At 42.5% G+C, this 18,461-nt stretch overlaps 2 protein-coding genes across 2 annotated transcripts in view; one reads left to right on the top strand and one right to left on the bottom strand.

Annotated features, from left to right (window-relative positions):
* LOC124017664 (5-hydroxytryptamine receptor 6-like) lies at window positions 1-12,729 on the top strand. Its single transcript, XM_046332929.1, has 3 exons — window positions 1-951; window positions 6,605-6,739; window positions 12,382-12,729. The coding sequence occupies exons 1-3, from the start codon at window positions 1-3 to the stop codon at window positions 12,727-12,729; spliced, it is 1,434 nt and encodes a 477-aa protein (XP_046188885.1).
* Window positions 11,958-18,461, bottom strand: part of tmco4 (transmembrane and coiled-coil domains 4) — a 21,650-nt gene continuing 15,146 nt past the window's right edge. The window contains exon 14 of the mRNA XM_046343929.1: window positions 11,958-13,913. Within this exon, the coding sequence (XP_046199885.1) occupies window positions 13,356-13,913 (558 nt within the window). The 3' untranslated portion in view covers window positions 11,958-13,355. The remainder of the gene's footprint in view (window positions 13,914-18,461) is intronic.

The raw sequence follows: 18,461 nt of genomic DNA on the forward strand, positions 1-18,461 counted from the left end.
ATGGGCGACTCTGCCTTAACTGGCTTAGAGTCAGCAGGTGTGGATTTTGTTAACCCTTTAGGGAGCTCCAATGGCACCTTGTCCATGAGCAGTGCCTGGGGCATCAGTGGCAGCGGTCCGTGGCTGTTGGCGTGCATGTTAACCCTCATCATCCTGATGACGGCTTGTGGAAACACTCTGCTGATCACTCTGGTGTTTGCCCAGCGCTCCTTACGCAACACCTCCAACTGTTTCCTGGTGTCTCTCTTCCTGTCGGACCTGATGGTGGCACTGGTGGTGATGCCGCCAGCCATGCTCAATGTGCTGTGCGGGGCCTGGGTGTTGTCGCCGGGATTTTGCCCCGTGTGGCTCTGCTTCGACGTCATGTGCTGCAGTGCCTCCATTCTCAACCTGTGTGTGATCAGCCTGGACCGCTACCTCCTCATCATCTCGCCTCTGCGTTACAAGCAGAGGATGACGCTTCCCCGGGCCCTGCTTCTGGTGGGAGGGGCCTGGGGTCTGGCTGCCCTCGCCTCATTTTTGCCCATCAAGATGAACTGGCACAGCTTGGGTCACCGAAGTCACCATTTCCCAATGCACGGGGCTGGCAGTGCCAACATCAGCACATACCCAGAGCTAAGCTTGCGGTACCCCGCTTCCTACTTCCAGCTGTCACCCGCCGATGGCCTGTCCTTCCAGTGTTGTCTGCGGGTCACCCTGCCCTTTGCCCTGGTGGCATCCGTCCTCACCTTCTTCCTGCCATCCAGCGCAATCTGCTTCACCTACTGTCGGATTCTCCTGGTGGCACGGAGACAGGCAAGGCGAGTGGCGGCACTAAGTCACCCTCCGTACCCACAACATTCGCCCAGAGGGCCTTCTCAGCCTCCCTCACCAGGTGGGTGCGCCGCGGGACATGCTCACCATGACAGAGAAGACTTCAATCAGGAGCGCTCTATGTCACACCAAGTACCGGTGAGAGGGAGAGGGGAGTTGTAGAGGAAATTAAGGGAGATACATTGAGGCTACATCTCACAGCTGTGTAAACTGTCACTGCATGATCACTGTGTGCCTGGATAGATTTCCACCATGATGCCTCTCAGATCAGTTGGGTCGTTCCACAAAAAGAGTGCCTTTCGCGTCCCTTTGATATTTTTATAGAAATCTAGTTCCAATATTGAATTGTAAAAGCCTGTTATATTAAATGAAGTACCCCTTTAATACAGACCACATGGAGAATTCAATAAATCAGATTTTTAAATATGATTCATATTCAACATATTCAACATCCATGTCCCACCATGGACTCTCTGTGACTTCTGGAAGATTTTAACCCACGTAACCCTAAAATGTCTCCCAAGTTTTCACCATCATTGTAAAGTCTTAGTTATTTGGTTGCTTTGACAAAGTCATTCATGACGATTATTATTTATTCATGTGATTAGTGATTATTATAAGGTCAACCCTGTTACGTGAACTGAACTCTCATTTTAATAAGGTGAAACTATTGCTTTTTAAAGAAAAAATAAATATTGAATATCTTATAATCAATTATAGTGTAAAAGCAGGTGAGCTAGTTCTACTCTTTTTGGCCATTTTCTGGTGGAAAACTGACTTGGTAGACCATAACGCGTCAACCGTTGTCCATAGATAGACAAGCTAGAAATGTTTTAACAATAAAAAATTAAAAAATTGCCACTCCCTGTTTCACACAATAAGGGGATTTCTGGTTGATTTAAGATGAAGTCGTCAACTCTTTCAATCAACCCTACTTTATTCGGCACTTAATAGGCACTTACTATAGTACATTTTTTATTGAACCTCTTGAGATGGGAAAACATGTTTTTTTATTAAGTTGAACAGGTGCTCTTAATGAGTCATTGTCCTGGAGTCATTGTCCTGTTCAAATTAGGTGAAATTAAACATTTTTCCCCCTAAGTTACACTGCTTAAAAGTTACCAAATTAGTGGAACGACCCAGTTGTCATGAAGGAAAACAAATGTGGCGATCTAGCTAAGATAATTAGGAAGCGCCCATTGACTTGGGAGATGAATCAAGAAGGTGAGATTAAAGAGCGACTGAACAAATGCCGATCAGCACGTGTGTTTTTATGTTGCTCATTAGAAAAACGAGATTTCAGTCTTGGAGGTGTGTTTCCTGACTGATTCTGCGTTTGGTTAATGATGTTTGTCTTCCATGAGACACTGTAGACGTAGAAGCCTATTTCACTTCCTCAAAATCCCCAGAATGAATCTAAGATAACTCATGAAATCGGTATTAAATGTAGATTTTTTTTGAGGATGATATAGTTGCACAATTTAAAATCTAAGGTGTTTGGCACAGTATTTCTCAAGTAAAAAAATGTGCAATGTGTTGCTATGTGTTGTCTTATGCAAACATAAGGGGCAGGTCTGTCTCACTGTTTATGCCATTGGATAGAGATCACAGCTGATCACCCTATGTTAGTAGGAAAATGGAAATCAGCAAATCAAAACCCATCCTTCATTTACCCGCTGTGATGCACGGATGTTCTAAACTTCGCTTTAGACTACTTACTTTATGACCAAATTTATCCTATTTACACATGTAGCACATTTTGACACTAGAATAACTGTTTGACGCATATCGTTGCCACATAGGCTGTTTTCAAAGAGATTCGTTGCTTTTTAAAGGCAGTTTTAAAAGGTGGAGTGGGTGGGTTACAGAGCCTTCAGAAAGTATGCATACCCCTTGACTTATTCCACATTTTATTGTGTTACTGCCTGAATTCAACATTTATTTACAAAACGAAAACATGTTTTTTGAAATGTTAGCTAATTTATTGAAAATGAAATACATATGTATTCATACCCCTGAGTCACTACTTTGTAGAAGTACCTTAGGTGGCGATTACAGCTTTGAGTTGTCTTGGGAATATATGTATTAGCTTTGCACATCTGGATTTGGTGATTTTCTCCCATTCTTCCTTGCAGATTTTCTCAAGCTCTATTAAAATAGATGTGGAGTGGCGGTGAACAGCAATCTTCAAGTCTTGCCACAGATTTTCAATGGGATTTAAGTCTGTGCTTTGGCTGGGCCACTCATTCTTGTTCTGAAGCCATTCCAGCGTTGCCTTGGCTGTAAGCTTGGAGTCATTGTCCTGTTGGAACATAAATCTTCACCCACAATCTAAGGTCGTTTGCACTATGAAGCAGGTACTCATCAAGGATTTGCCTGTATTTGGCTCCATTCATTGTTCCCTCTATCCTTACCAGTCTCCCAGTTCCTGTTGCTGAAAAGCATCCCCATAGCATGATGCTGCCACCACCATGCTTCCCGGTAGGGATGGTGTTAGACGGGAGATGAGCTGTGCCTGCTTTTCTCCAGACATAGGGCTTTGCATTCAGGCCAAATAGTTACATTTTTGTCTCATCAGACCACAGAATCTTTTGCCTTATGCTCTGAGTCTTTCACATGCCTTTTTGCGAATTCCAAGCGTGCTGTCATATGCCTTTTTCTCAGGAGTGGCTTCCGTCTGACCACTCTCCCATAAAGCCCAGATTGGTGAAATGCTTTAGAGATTGCTGTCCTTCTGGCAGGTTCTGGATAGTTCCATATTTTTTTCAGTTTTCCAATGATGGTGACCACTGTGCCCTTGGAAACTTTCAACACACTAGAAATTGGTTTATATCCTTCCCCAGTTATATGCCTCATCACAATTACAGTGCCTTGCGAAAGTATTCGGCCCCCTTGAACTTTGCGACCTTTAGCCACATTTCAGGCTTCAAACAAAGATATAAAACTGTATTCTTTTGTGAAGAATCAACAACAAGTGGGACACAATCATGAAGTGGAACGACATTTATTGGATATTTCAAACCTTTTTAACAAATCAAAAACTGAAAAATTGGGTGTGCAAAATTATTCAGCCCCTTTACTTTCAGTGCAGCAAACTCTCCAGAAGTTCAGTGAGGATCTCTGAATGATCCAATGTTGACCTAAATGACTAATGATGATAAATACAATCCACCTGTGTGTAATCAAGTCTCCGTATAAATGCACCTGCACTGTGATAGTCTCAGAGGTCCGTTAAAAGTGCAGAGAGCATCATGAAGAACAAGGAACACACCAGGCAGGTCCGAGATACTGTTGTGAAGAAGTTTAAAGCCGGATTTGGATACAAAAAGATTTTCCAAGCTTTAAACATCCCAAGGAGCATTGTGCAAGCAATAATATTGAAATGGAAGGAGTATCAGACCACTGCAAATCTACCAAGACCTGACCGCCCCTCTAAACTTTCAGCTCATACAAGGAGAAGAGTGATCAGAGATGCAGCCAAGAGGCCCATGATCACTCTGGATGAACTGCAGAGATCTACAGCTGAGGTGGGAGACTCTGTCCATAGGACAACAATCAGTCGTATATTGCACAAATCTGGCCTTTATGGAAGAGTGGCAAGAAGAAAGCCATTTCTTAAAGATATCCATAAAAAGTGTCGTTTAAAGTTTGCCACAAGCCACCTGGGAGACACACCAAACATGTGGAAGAAGGTGCTCTGGTCAGATGAAACCAAAATTGAACTTTTTGGCAACAATGCAAAACCTTATGTTTGGCGTAAAAGCAACACAGCTCATCACCCTGAATACACCATCCCCACTGTCAAACATGGTGGTGGCAGCATCATGGTTTGGGCCTGCATTTCTTCAGCAGGGACAGGGAAGATGGTTAAAATTGATGGGAAGATGGATGGAGCCAAATACAGGACCATTCTGGAAGAAAACCTGATGGAGTCTGCAAAAGACTTGAGACTGGGATGGAGATTTGTCTTCCAACAAGACAATGATCCAAAACATAAAGCAAAATCTACAATGGAATGGTTAAAAAATAAACATATCCAGGTGTTAGAATGGCCAAGTCAAAGTCCAGACCTGAATCCAATCGAGAATCTGTGGAAAGAACTGAAAACTGCTGTTCACAAATGCTCTCCATCCAACCTCACTGAGCTCGAGCTGTTTTGCAAGGAGGAATGGGAAAAAAATGTAGTCTCTCGATGTGCAAAACTGATAGAGACATACCCCAAGCGACTTACAGCTGTAATTGCAGCAAAAGGTGGCGCTACAAAGTATTAACTTAAGGGGGCTGAATAATTTTGCACGCCCAATTTTTCAGTTTTTGATTTGTTAAAAAAGTTTGAAATATCCAATAAATATCGTTCCACTTCATGATTGTGTCCCACTTGTTGTTGATTCTTCACAAAAAAAATACAGTTTTATATCTTTATGTTTGAAGCCTGAAATGTGGCTAAAGGTCGCAAAGTTCAAGGGGGCCGAATACTTTCGCAAGGCACTGTATATGTCAGAGATCTACAGACAGTTCCTTGGACATGGTATATTTTCTGATCTGACATACACTGTCAACTGTGGGACCGTATATAGACAGGTGTGTTTCTCTCTAAAAACATGTCCAAAGAAATTGGTCACAGTTGGACTCCAAGTTGTATTGACATCTCAAAGATGATGAAGGATATTTGAAGTGTAATAGCAAAGGGTTGTGAATACTTATGTAAATTAGATTTCGGTATTTCATTTTCAAATAAATTTGCAAAAATGTCTCAAAACTTTGTCATTATGTGGTACATGGGTGAGAAAAAACAACATTTAATACATTTTAAATTCAGGCTGTAACACAACAAAGTCTGGAATAAGTCAAAGGTTATGAATACTTTATGAAGGCACTGTAGGTAAGTGTGTGTTTGTGTGTGTGTGAGAGTTGGCCTTGCCACTTTGCACTCGTTGATCTCCCCTCTATTAAAGTGACGTGGGCAGCTGAGGAATTAACACACTGAATACATTTTCTTACATCCACTAAAATAAAAAAAACGGAATAGAGTGAAATAAGTGAAAGACAGTTTAAGATGAAAGATGGGAAAGAGCTTGAAATTCAGAAAATAAACATCTGAAAGAGACAGAGGGAGGAGAGACGATGGCGCCTGTTGAAGGCAAAGTGGTTGCTTGTTAGAATAAATGGCACAGACCTTGCATTGTATTTATGTAGTCAAGGGCCTGCATCTCCACTCCTGAGATTGAGTGCCAAGGACAATAATTCATAACAATGTTGTTCCACGCAGACTTTTCAATGTATTCAGCAACACGTCACATCTCTTTCAATGTGATAATTACATCTTGTTAAATGCAAGCGTTAACTTTTTTCAGACTCCTTGACAATACCAGGCCAAGGATGCATCTAAAGTGTGTCATCTTCTTCTCTTGAAAGCAACATGGTGGAAGCTAGTTTATTTTATTTCGCCACTCCAATTATAAAACCTAAGTATTTATATGGTAGCTCTTATGTACAGAGTAAGTGCACATCGTTACATAATACTTACAGCTATTTATACCCGTTTGCTGTTTCTATATAATGAACTTTCCATGCATTAGATTTGTACTCATCCTGGAATTATCGTTTTAATTCCATTGAGTTCATTTGAAAATCCTTGAAAATGTGCATGCCGCAAACGTGTGTAACAGTTTTAAGAATCATGTAACAATGTGGACCTGTAGCTACCATGTCAATTTAAATACCTAGGTTTTTGGACACATTGTGATGCAGTCCTTATCTCTTACTGCCCTGTCTGTCCCTCTATCCTCAGTTGTCAGTGAACAGCGAGCGGCGGTTGGCCCACAGGCAGGGCCGGAGGGCATTGAAGGCCAGTCTGACCCTGGGAGTCCTGCTGGGCCTCTTCTTCAGCGCCTGGCTACCCTTCTTCATCACCAACATGGCCCAGGTCAGTGGCTCAGACTAGGTGAGCCTTTGGATTAAAGGGATAGTTCAACAATTTAAGCAATCTATCCCTTTAATGTCAAGCTTGGAAGAGTATACATGATCTTCTGAAATTCTAGTGAAATCTCAATTTCCAAACTTGCACTTTATGTCCAAGTTAATAAATTAAATAGGCTTATAGGATGAGTAATCAAATCTGGCCATTATTTTTCTTTATCAATGATACTGTGCCTTGTTGCTGTCAACTTTTAGATTCAAAGGACTCTCTTAACATCTTAAATCGAGGGATTTCCAGGAAGAACGATGAGCCAAAACACTATGGGATCAGCTAGCTGCTCAGAGCTGAGACTAATAGAAATCTTTAAATTGGTTGCTGCTCATCTTCTCAGGGTCGAAACTTGCAAACCACAAGCACACAGTATATTGTCGATCAGTTCTCCTTATGGTCATTGTGTACAGCCTATTCATTGAAATTAATTCCCTGTATTATAGAACCTGGATCACATAAATTCAATTCCTGATGCATCATCATATAGCAATTAAGCTTCCCTTTGTCTGTGCTCCAACTCTTGAGGTTACCTTATTCCTCTGACTGGGAAAGGTGTCAGCACAGTGTGTAACACTAAATGATTTAATCTAAATTGGTAATTATTGTTGTCCTGTTTTCAGACTTTCAATGATCCAGTCATTTCATTTCCCATCTGTGTCCCTCACTTCACTCTTCCAGAATATAGCCAACAGAGGTTTAAGTGTCTGCCTTCCTCCCCCCTCCCTTCACACTCCATGTGGTATGTGAACACCCCCTCCCTTTCTTCACCTTCTCAAACCATGCCTCCTTCCATCTTGATAAGATAGGACACGTTCCTCCAACAGCAGTCTCCATCCTCTCTCTCTGATATCCCATAGTGAGCCAGTTTCTCACCCTTCTATGGGTTATGTCCCTAATTTACATATATATGTTCTACTCAGGCCCAATTACAGTAGCTGTACACTGATGAAAAGAGCATTTGAAATAATATTTTCTGTTTTACCTCTTATTGGCTACATATTTCCATTGGATACATACAGTGCCTATCATAAGTATTAACCCCCCCCCCCCCCCCACCTGGATTTCTTCACATTTTGTGTTACAAAGTAACATACTAATATATACTGAATAGATAAGTATTCATCCCCCTAGTCAATACAAACAAAAGCACCTTTGGCAGCGATTATAGCTGAGTTTTGGGGGGGTTAAGACTCTAAGCTTTGCACACCTGGATTGTACAATACTTGCCCATAATTATTTTCAAATATTGTTCAAGCTCTGTCAAGTTGGTATTTAGTATTTTATTAGGATCCCCTTTAGCTGATGCAAAAGCAGCAGCTACTCTTCCTGAGGTCCACACAATACATGAAATAATACAGAACATTAATAGACAAGAACAGCTCAAGGACATAACTGATAAATGGCTGTCTAGCAATGATGAACAACCAAATTCTGGGTAAGTAAAAATACAGTGCATTCGGAAAGTATTCAGACCTGTTCCCTTTTTCCACATTTTGTTACGTTACTGCCGTATTCTAAAATGTATTAAATATCTACACACAATACCCCATAATGACAAAGCGAAAACATGTTTTCATAAATTTTTGCACATGTATTAAAAATGAAAAACATACTTTACATAAGTATTCAGACACTTTTCTATGAGACTTGAAATTGAGCTAAGGTGCATCCCGTTTCCATTAGAGTCCACCTGTGGTAGATTCAATTGATTGAACATGATTTGGAAAGGCACACACCTGTCTATATAAAGGTCCCACAGTTGATCGTGCATGTCAGATCAAAAACCAAGCCATGAAATCAAAGGAATTGTCTGTAGAGCTTCGAGACAGGATTGTGTCGAGGCACAGATCTGGGGAAGGGTACCAAAACAATTCTGCAGCATTGAAGGTCCCCAAGAACACAGTGGCCTCCATCATTCTTAAATGGAAGAAGTTTGGAACCACCAAGACTCTTTCTAGAGCTGGCCACCCGGCCAATCTAAGCAACCGAGGGAGAAGGGCCTTTGTCAGGGAGGTGACCAAGAAACCAATGGTCACTCTGACACAGAGTTCCAGAGTTCCTCTGTGAAGATGGGAGAAACTTCCAGAAGGACCACCACCTCCGCAGCACTCCACCAATCAGTCCTTTATAGTAGAGACACCAGGTGGAAGCCACTCCTCAGTAGAAGGCACATGACACCCTACTTGGAGTTTGCCAAAGGGAACCTAAAGGACTTTCAGACCAAACAAGATTCTTTGGCCTGAATGCCAAGCGTTGCGTCTGGACGAAACCTGGCACCACCCCTACCGTGAAGCATGGTGGTGGCAGAATCATGCTGTGGGGATGTTTTTCAGCGACAGGAACTGGGAGAATAGTCAGGATCGAGGGAAAGATGAACGGAGCAAAGTACAGAGAGATCCTTGATGAAAACCTGCTCCAGAGCACTCAGGACCTCAGACTGGGGCAAATGTTCACCTTCCAACAGGACAACGACCCTAAGCACACAGCCAAGACAACGCAGGAGTAGCTTCGGGACAAGTCTCAATGGCCTTGAGTGACCCAGCCAGAGCCCGGACTTGAACCCGATCAAACAACTCTGGAGCGACCTCAAAATAGCTGTGCAGCGATACTCCCCATCCAACCTGACACAGCTTGAGAGGATCTGCAGAGTAGAATGGGAGAAACTCCCCAAATATATGTGTGCCAAGCTTGTAGCATTATATCCAGAAGACTCGAGGCTGTAATCGCTGCCAAAGGTGCTTCAACAAAGTACTGAGTAAAGGGTCTGAATACTTACACTACTGTCAAGTTTCAGAACACATACTCATTCAAGGGTTTTTCTTCATTTTTACTATTTAATAATAGTGAAGACATCAAAACAATGAAACAAAATATCATAACCGCCATCGATAAGAGACAATACTGTGCAGCTGTATTCATCGACCTGGTCAAGGCTTTCGACTCTTGTCAATCACCACATTCTTATCGGCAGACTCAACAGCCTTGGTTTCTCATAATGACTGCCTCGCCTGGTTCACCAATTACTTCTCAGATATTCGTCGCCAAACCCACTGGCTCCAGGTTATCTATAAGTCTTTGCTAGGTAAAGCCCCACCTTATCCCAGCTCACTGGTCACCATAGCAGCACCCACCCGTAGCACGCGCTCCAGCAGGTATATTTCACTGGTCACCCCCAAAGCCAATTCATCCTTTGGCCACCTTTCCTTCCAGGTCTCTGCTGCCAATGGCTGGGACGAACTGCAAAAGTCACTGAAGCTGGAGACTCATATCTCCCTCAGTAACTTTAAGCACCAGCTGTCAGAGCAGCTCACAGATCACTGCACCTGTACATAGCCCATCTGTAAATAGCCCATCCAACCACCTCAACCCCATACTGTTATTTATTTTGCTCCATTGCACCCCAGTATCTCTACTTGCACACTCATCTTCTGCACATCTATCACTCCAGTGTTTAATTGCTATATTGTAATTATTTCACCACTGTGGCCTATTTATTGCCTTACCTCATTTATCCTACCTCATTTGCACACACTACATACAGACTATTTCTATTTTATTATTGACTGTATGTTCGTGTATTCCATGTGTAACTATTGTGTTGTTTGTGTTGCACTGCTTTGCTTTGCTTTATCTTGGCCAGGTCACAGTTGTAAATGAGAACTTGTTCTCAACTGGCCTACCTGGTAAAATAAAGGTGAAATTCTCTTTTATTTTTATGTAACCCAAAGTGTTTATATTTCAGATTCTTCAAATAACCACCCTTCACCTTGATGACAGCTTTGCATACTCTTGACATTCTATCAACCAGCTTCATGAGGTAGTCACCTGGAATGCATTTCAATTAACAAGTTTGCCTTGTTAAAAGTTAATTTACGTAATTCCTTCCCCTCTTAACGCGTTTGAGCCAATCAGTTGTGTTGTGACAAGGTAGGGGGTATACAGAAGATATACCAATTTGGTAAAAGACAAAGTCCATATTATTGCAAGAAGAGCTCAAATATGCAAAGAGAAACGACAGTCCATCATTACTTTAAGACATGAAGGTCAGTCAACATGGAACATTTCAAGAACCTTTAAAGTTTCTGCAAATGCAGTCACAAAAACCATCAAGCTCTATGATGAAACTGGCTCTCATGAGGACCGCCAAAGAAATGGAAGACCCAGAGTTACCTCTGCTGCAGAGAATAAGTTCATTAGAGTTAACCGCCTCAGAAATTGCAGCCCCAAAAAAATTCTACTTCAACTGTTCAGAGGAGACTGCGTGAATCAGGCCTTCATTGTCAAATTGCTGCAAAGAAACCACTACTAAAGGACACCAGTAATAAGAAGAGACTTGGGCCAAGAAACACGAGCAATGGATATTAGACCGGTGGACATTTGTCCTTTGGTCTGGAGTCCAAATTAGACATTTTTGGTTCCAACCAGTGTCTTTGTGAGACGTGGTGTGGGTGAACGGATGATCTCTGCATGTGTATTTCCCACTGTAAAGCATGGAGGTGGTGGTGTTATGGTGTGGGGGTGCTTTGCTGGTGACACTGTCTGTGATTTATTTAGAATTCAAGGCATACTTAACCAGCATGGCTACCACAGTATTCTACAGCGATATGCAATCCCATCTGGTTTGGGCATAGTGGGACTATCATTTGTTTTTCAACAGGACAATGATGCAACACACCTCCAGGCTGTGTAAGGGCTATTTTACCAAGAAGGAGAGTGATGGAGTGCTGCATCAGATGACCTGGCCTCCACAATCCCCCAACCTCAACCAAATTGAGATGGTTTGGGATGAGTTGGACCACAGAGTGAAGGAAAAGCAGCCAAAAAGTGCTCAGCATATGTGGGAACTCCTTCAAGACTGTTGGAAAAGCATTCCAGGTAAAGCTGGTTGAGAGAATGTCAAGCGTGTACAAAGCTGACATCAAGGCAAAGTGTTGCTATTTGAAGAATCTCAAATATATTTGGATTTGTTTAACACTTCCTTGGTTACCTTGATTTTGATTTGATTTGAGTTACCACATGATTACAATTGTTATTTCATAGTTTTGATATCTTCACTATTATTATTGTAGAAATAGTACAAATAAAGAAAAACCCTTGAATGAGTCAGTGTTCTAAAACTTTTGACAGGTAGTGCATGTGAATTTAATAGTTATTTATTTTTAATAACTAGCAAAAATGTCTAAAAACCTGTTTTTGTTTAGTCATTATGAGGTATCGTGTGTAGATTGATGAATGTTTTTATTTATTTAGAATAAGGCTGTAACGGTCTGAATATTTTCTGAATGCACTGTATATTAATTAGGCATGCCATAAATACATATCCAACCTTTTAGTTAAAATATTTTTCATTAATTTGTAAACATTTATACAAAAAAGTGTGTAGATCGGTGACCCCCTATAAAATTAAATCCCACTTTGTAATGCAACAAAACGTGAACAAAAAATACAAGGGGGGTGCATACTTATGATAGGCACTATATTTCTGACAAGCTACATATTTCTGATAAGAATACTTTTGATTCACAAAATCTTAAATGTTGTGTACATACTGAACACAACCCCAATGCCTGTCTGTTGCCCTCTTTCTCACCTGTCAGGCGGTATGCGAGTGTGTTCCCCCGGCACTCTTCGATGCCATCACTTGGCTGGGCTACTGTAACAGCACCATGAACCCCATTATCTACCCGCTGTTCATGCGTGACTTCAAACGGGCCCTGGGGCGACTGCTGCCCTGCTGCTCTACCCGCTCGCCCCACAGACCCTCGCCGGAGCTCTCCCTCTGCAACTCTGGTGAGCCCAACCTGCCCACAGAGCCCCCCTCCCTGGCTTCCGATCCCCGACAGCCCCCCGCCACCGCCACAGACGCCGTCAATTTGTATGATGCAGAGCATGCTGGGATTGAGATGCCCTTGCTGCTGCCTAATCAGGTGGACACGCTGGACTGAAGGGGACGATGGAGAAGAGAGCATGAACAGATGCTGTGTTACATACTAACTTATGACCACCATACATTGGAGGAAGGTGCGTCTTGTTGGGGTTGGTAGCAAGATGTAAAAATGATCTAGAAGGTGTAATTTAGCATACAGGGCAGGAGTGGATGAGGAAGAGCTAGGCACTGAGAATCACTGGGCGACGTCACTGTGATAACCATAATCCCCAACAGATGGAATAATCGACCGGAGGGATTTAGGAATATAGTTAGAATTCATTCATGCTGCATTGTCTTTTATATCCATAAAAGTGGGGGATGTCTATAATTAAATGTGTTGTAATTAAATGTTTTTAATTTACATCCTGCCTACATACAACTGACAATACTTTAACACACTATACATTATGCAACAGATTCATTTGTAAATTAAATGATTGGCAAAACTTAAGACTGCCATAGTTAAATAAAAAATAGTTTTCTTTTACGTTTGTGGTACGGATGCCTTAGGTGAGTGTTCTGGCACCCGAGTGTGCTGTTAAGGTAAAGGAGGTCTTTCCACACACGATTGGGATATTGTTGGTAATTCAAGTTGAGAAGAGGCAGACAAAACTGCAGTGAGGCAGTTGGTCCTGTAACCTCCTATGTCCGCCTGTTTGGTCCCATGTGTTTGTGCTCGGGAGTCCAGCGCGTGTCCTCCCAACTCCAGGACGTGTGTTCAGTGTCAGACTCTGTCACCTCCACTCCCTCCCCCCATATCTCATCCAGCTCTTTTCCCCATCCATCAAACTCTAGATGGGAAGGTGCACTGTTGTCCTCATGGGTGGCATTCCCCTCAGAACTCTGTTGCAGGTTGCCCTCAAGAATGTTTTCAGTTGAAACAACATCGATCTCGTTTAGCGAGTCCAACAGATCTGATATGTCGGGGATATCCCAACCGTCTCCCATATCCTCTTTTTCCTCCAGCTGCCCTCCCTCACCCATGCAAGTCTCACCTGCTCCAGCCGAAGAACCAACCAGTTTTAGCTTTTCAGCCACGTCCCCTTGTATTGATTGGATCATGGCTATGTCCAGTTTTCTCTCGGTCATAGTGAGTGGTTGAAGAGGTCCACCCCCAGCTCCTGGAACTTCTCTGGTGGGCACGCCCACTGCTACCAGGATGGTATCCATCTGACGCATGTAGTCCAAGTGACCTTTCACCTAAAAGAAGGGGGGGGGGGTTAAAATCATTTGAATATGTGCAAAGAAGGAAAAGTGGGCTTTGTGGACACATTTTCACCCTTTTACCGATGGAAATTAAAAACATACCATGGACTTGTTTTAATAACTGGAAATTACGTCACATTGTGGTAACTGAAGTTTTGCCATGAATAGGCCACTTTATAACCCGCAAACAACTTTATGTAAAACATAATGCGGTAGAGTTCAAATAATTTCCATTCAAACAGTAGGGCCAGGACAAAATCAGTGTCACAATATTTTTTCATGGCAAAAATGAAAACACGAGGCAGACCAAACTCTCTGGTCCTCTAAACCTGCTGTATGTAAAATATTGGTGTGCTATAGCTTGGAAAATAAATACATGTGATAATGATTTAATGATGCTTCGTGTTCTGTTTCCTTGCCACGACACTGGTATCATCCCGACCTTATTCAACACGTCAAGTTTGTAATGCTCTCAAAGTTGTCCTTTGTGCATTGCCTAGTTAAGTAAAGGTTACATTTAAAATAAAATTTAAATCTACCGTGATGATTTTCTGTCAAAGGTTGTCTTTTCATATGACAGTCCATGGGGGTGGTGGCTACAGTTACCTTAACATAGTTTTCCTTAAAACTTGAAATAAATGGTGTATTATGAATACATGTCTATTATGTTGTAGTAATAAAAGGTTTTAGAGAGAGTATTGGCAAACAAGAGAAAGTACAAGGTTGCCTGACACCAACTGAAATGTACTATTGAACACAGCCATTGTATAGCTAGAAGTCTTCTCAACCTTCAGTCTGTTGAAAAACTCACGCAATCAATGCCTCCCGGCAGCTCAATAGTAAACATTTTCAGATCTCAATAGCTTGGCCTCTAACTCCATTCCCAAGGCCGTGGAGGCATTGAGGCCTGTAGCGTCATGAAGCTACAATGGGCATTTAGAGGATGAAAGGATCACACCTGATCAACACCTGTGATTGCTTTATGCCTCTCTCTAATGTCAATATGCCTTGTCTACTGCTGTCTTGGCTAGTTTTTACAGTTTTATTTCACTGTAGAGCCTTCAGTCCCGCTCAAAATTAATTAGATAGCTCTTTCGTCCCATCCCACACACATGCGGAGACCTCACCTGGCTTAACTTGTTCCTCCAGAGAGGAAACCTCTCATCATCACTCAATGCCTAGGTTTACCTCCACTGTACTCACATCATACCATACCCTTGTCTGTACATTATGCCTTGAATCTATTCTACCATGCCCAGAAATATGCACCTTTTTTTCCTCTGTCCCCAATGCACTAGTCGACCAGTTCTTATAGCCTTTAGCCGTACCCTTATCCTACTCCTCCTTTGTTCCTCTGGTGATGTAGAGGTTAATCCAGGCCCTGTAGCCCCTAGTTCCACTCCTATTCCCCAGGCGCTATCATTTGTTGACTTCTGTAAATGCAAAAGCCTTGGTTTCATGCATGTTAACAGCAGAAGCCTCCTCCCTAAGTTTGTTTTATTCACTGCTTTAGCACACTCCGCCAACCCCGATGTCCTAGCCGTGTCTGAATCCTGGCTTAGGAAGGCCACCAAAAAGTCTGACATTTCCATCTCCAACTACAACATTTTCCACCAAGATATAACTGCCAAAGGGGTGGAGTTGCAACCTACTGCAGAGATGGATAGCATGACAGAACTCTGCAGGCTATCCAGGTCTGTACCCAAACAGTTCAAGCTTCTACTTTTAAAAATCCACCTTTCCAGAAATAAGTCTCTCACTGTTGCCGCTTGTTATAGACCCCCTCAGCCCACAGCTGTGCCCTGGACAACATATGTGGATTCATTTCCCCCCATTTATCTTCAGAGTTTGTACTGTTATTTGACCTAAACTAGGATATGCTTAAAACCCCGGCCGTCCTACAATATAAGCTAGATGCCCTCAATCTCACACAAATTATCATGGAACCCACCAGGTACAACCCCAAATCCATAAACATGGGCACCCTCTTAGATATCATCCTGACCAACTTGCCCTCTAAATACACCTCTGCTGTCTTCAATCAGGACCTCAGCGATCACTGCCTCATTTCCTGCGTGCATAATGGGTCCGCAGTCAAACGAACACCACTCATCACTGTCAAATGCTCCCTAAAACACTTCAGTAAGCGGGCCTTTCTAATCGACCCGGCCCGGGTATCCTAGAAGGATATTGACCTCATTCCGTCAGTAGAGGATGCCTGGTTATTCTTTAAAAACGCTTTCCTCACCAGCTTAACCGCTTAAGTCGATCCGACATGCATGCGTCCCATCTAGCCATCTGGAAATGCAAATGCGCTATGCTAAATGCTAATAGCACTCGTTAAAACTCAAACGTTCATTAAAACACACATGCAGGGTACTGAATTAAAGCTACACTCGTTGTGAATCCAGCCAACAAGTCAGATTTTTAAAATGCTTTTCGGCGAAAGCATGAGAAGCTATTATCTGATAGCATGCAACACCCCTAAAGACCCGCAGGGGACGTAAACAAAATCATTAGCATAGTCGGCGCTACACAAAATGCAGAAATAAAATATAAAACATTCATTACCTTTGACGATCTTCTTTGTTGGCACTCCTACATGTCCCATAAACATCACTATTGGGTCTTTTTTTTCCGATTAAATCGGTCCATATATAGCCTAGATATCGATCTATGAAGACTGTGTGATAAACGAAAAAAAATAGCGTTTTATAACGCAACGTCATTTAAAAAAATAAAATTGACGATAAACTTTCACAAAACACTTCAAAATACTTTTGTAATGCAACTTTAGGTATTAGTAAACGTTAATAAATCGATCAAATTGATCACGGGGCGATATATATTCTATAGCTCTACGTCTTGAAATAATGTCCGGATAAATCTCAACCAAAATATCCGGTCGGAGACAGAAAGAAATGGGCTGCCTCTTGTTCGTTTGACCAAGAAACAAATCCTAGGCAAATGACAAGACTGTTGACATCGTGTGGAAGCTGTAGGAATTGCAATCTCGGCTCCAGGTAATGTGGTTCCCATTCAACAATACATTCAAGTGGCGCATTGATATATTTTCCAATTTTCAGTGATCAGATTTTCCTGCGCTTTTCGATGAAACGCACGTTCTGTTATAGTCACAGCAGTGATTTAACCAGTTTTAGAAACGTCTGAGTGTTTTCTATCCACACATACTAATCATATGTAGATACTATATTCCTGGCATGAGTAGCAGGGCGCTGAAATGTTGCGCAATTTTTAACAGAATGTTCGAAAAAGTAGGGGGTAGGATCAACAGGTTAAATAAGCATGCCCCATTCAATAAATGTAGAACTAAGAACAGATATAGTCCCTGGTTCACTCCAGACCTGACTGCCCTTCACCAACACAAAAACATCCTGTGGCATACTGCATTAGCATCGAATAGCCCCCGCGATATGCAACTTTTCAGGGAAGTTAGGAACCAATATACACAGGCAGTTAGGAAAGCAAAGGCTAGCTTTTTCAAACTTGCATCCTGTAGCAAACACCAAAAAGTTCTGGGACACTGTAAAGTCCATGGAGAATAAGAGCACCTCCACCCAGCTGCTCACTGCACTGAGGCTAGGAAACACTGTCACCACCGATAAATCTACGGCTGGCCATGTTTTCCACCTGGCTACCCGTACCCCGGTCAACAGCTCTGCACCCACCACAGCAACTTGCCCACGCCTCCACCATTTCTCCTTCACCCAATTCAGATAGCTGATGTTCTGAAAAAGCTGCAAAATCTGGACCCATACAAATCAGCTGGGCTAGACAATCTGGACCGGCTTTCAAATTATCCGCCACAATTGTTGCAACCCAGATTACTAGCCTGTTCAACCTCTATTTCGTATCGTCTGAGATCCCTAAAAATTGGAAAGCTGCTGCGGTCATCCCCTTTTCAAAGGGGGAGACACTCTAGACCCAAACTGTTATAGACCTATATCTATCCTACACTGCCTTTCTAAAGTCTTCAAAAGCCAAGTTAACAAACAGATCCCGACCATTTTGAATCCCACCATACCTTCTCCGCTATGCAATCTGGTTTCCGGTTGGTCATGGGTGCACCACAGCCACGCTCAAGGTCTTAAACGATATCATAACCGCCATCGATAAAAGACAATACTGTGCAGCCGTCTTCATTGACCTGGCCAAGGCCTGAGACTCTGTCAATCACTGCATTCTTAAATCGGCAGACTCAATAGCCTTGGTTTCTCAAAATTACTGCCTCGCCTGGTTCACCAACTTCTTCTCAGATAGAGTTCAGTGTGTCAAATTGGAGGGCCTGTTGTCTGGACCTCTGGCAGTCTATGGGGGTGCCACGGGGTTTAAATCTCGGGCTGACTCTTTTCTCTGTATATATATATCAATGATGTCGCTCTTGCTGCTGGTGATTCTCTGATCCACCTCTACGCAGACAACACCATTCTGTATACTTCTGGCCCTTCTTTGGACTGTGTTAACAAACCTCCAGACGAGCTTCAATGCCATCCTTCCGTGGTCTCCAACTGCTCTAAAATG

Source organism: Oncorhynchus gorbuscha, linkage group LG03 (assembly GCF_021184085.1).
Source record: "Oncorhynchus gorbuscha isolate QuinsamMale2020 ecotype Even-year linkage group LG03, OgorEven_v1.0, whole genome shotgun sequence".
Classification (NCBI taxonomy): domain Eukaryota; kingdom Metazoa; phylum Chordata; class Actinopteri; order Salmoniformes; family Salmonidae; genus Oncorhynchus; species Oncorhynchus gorbuscha.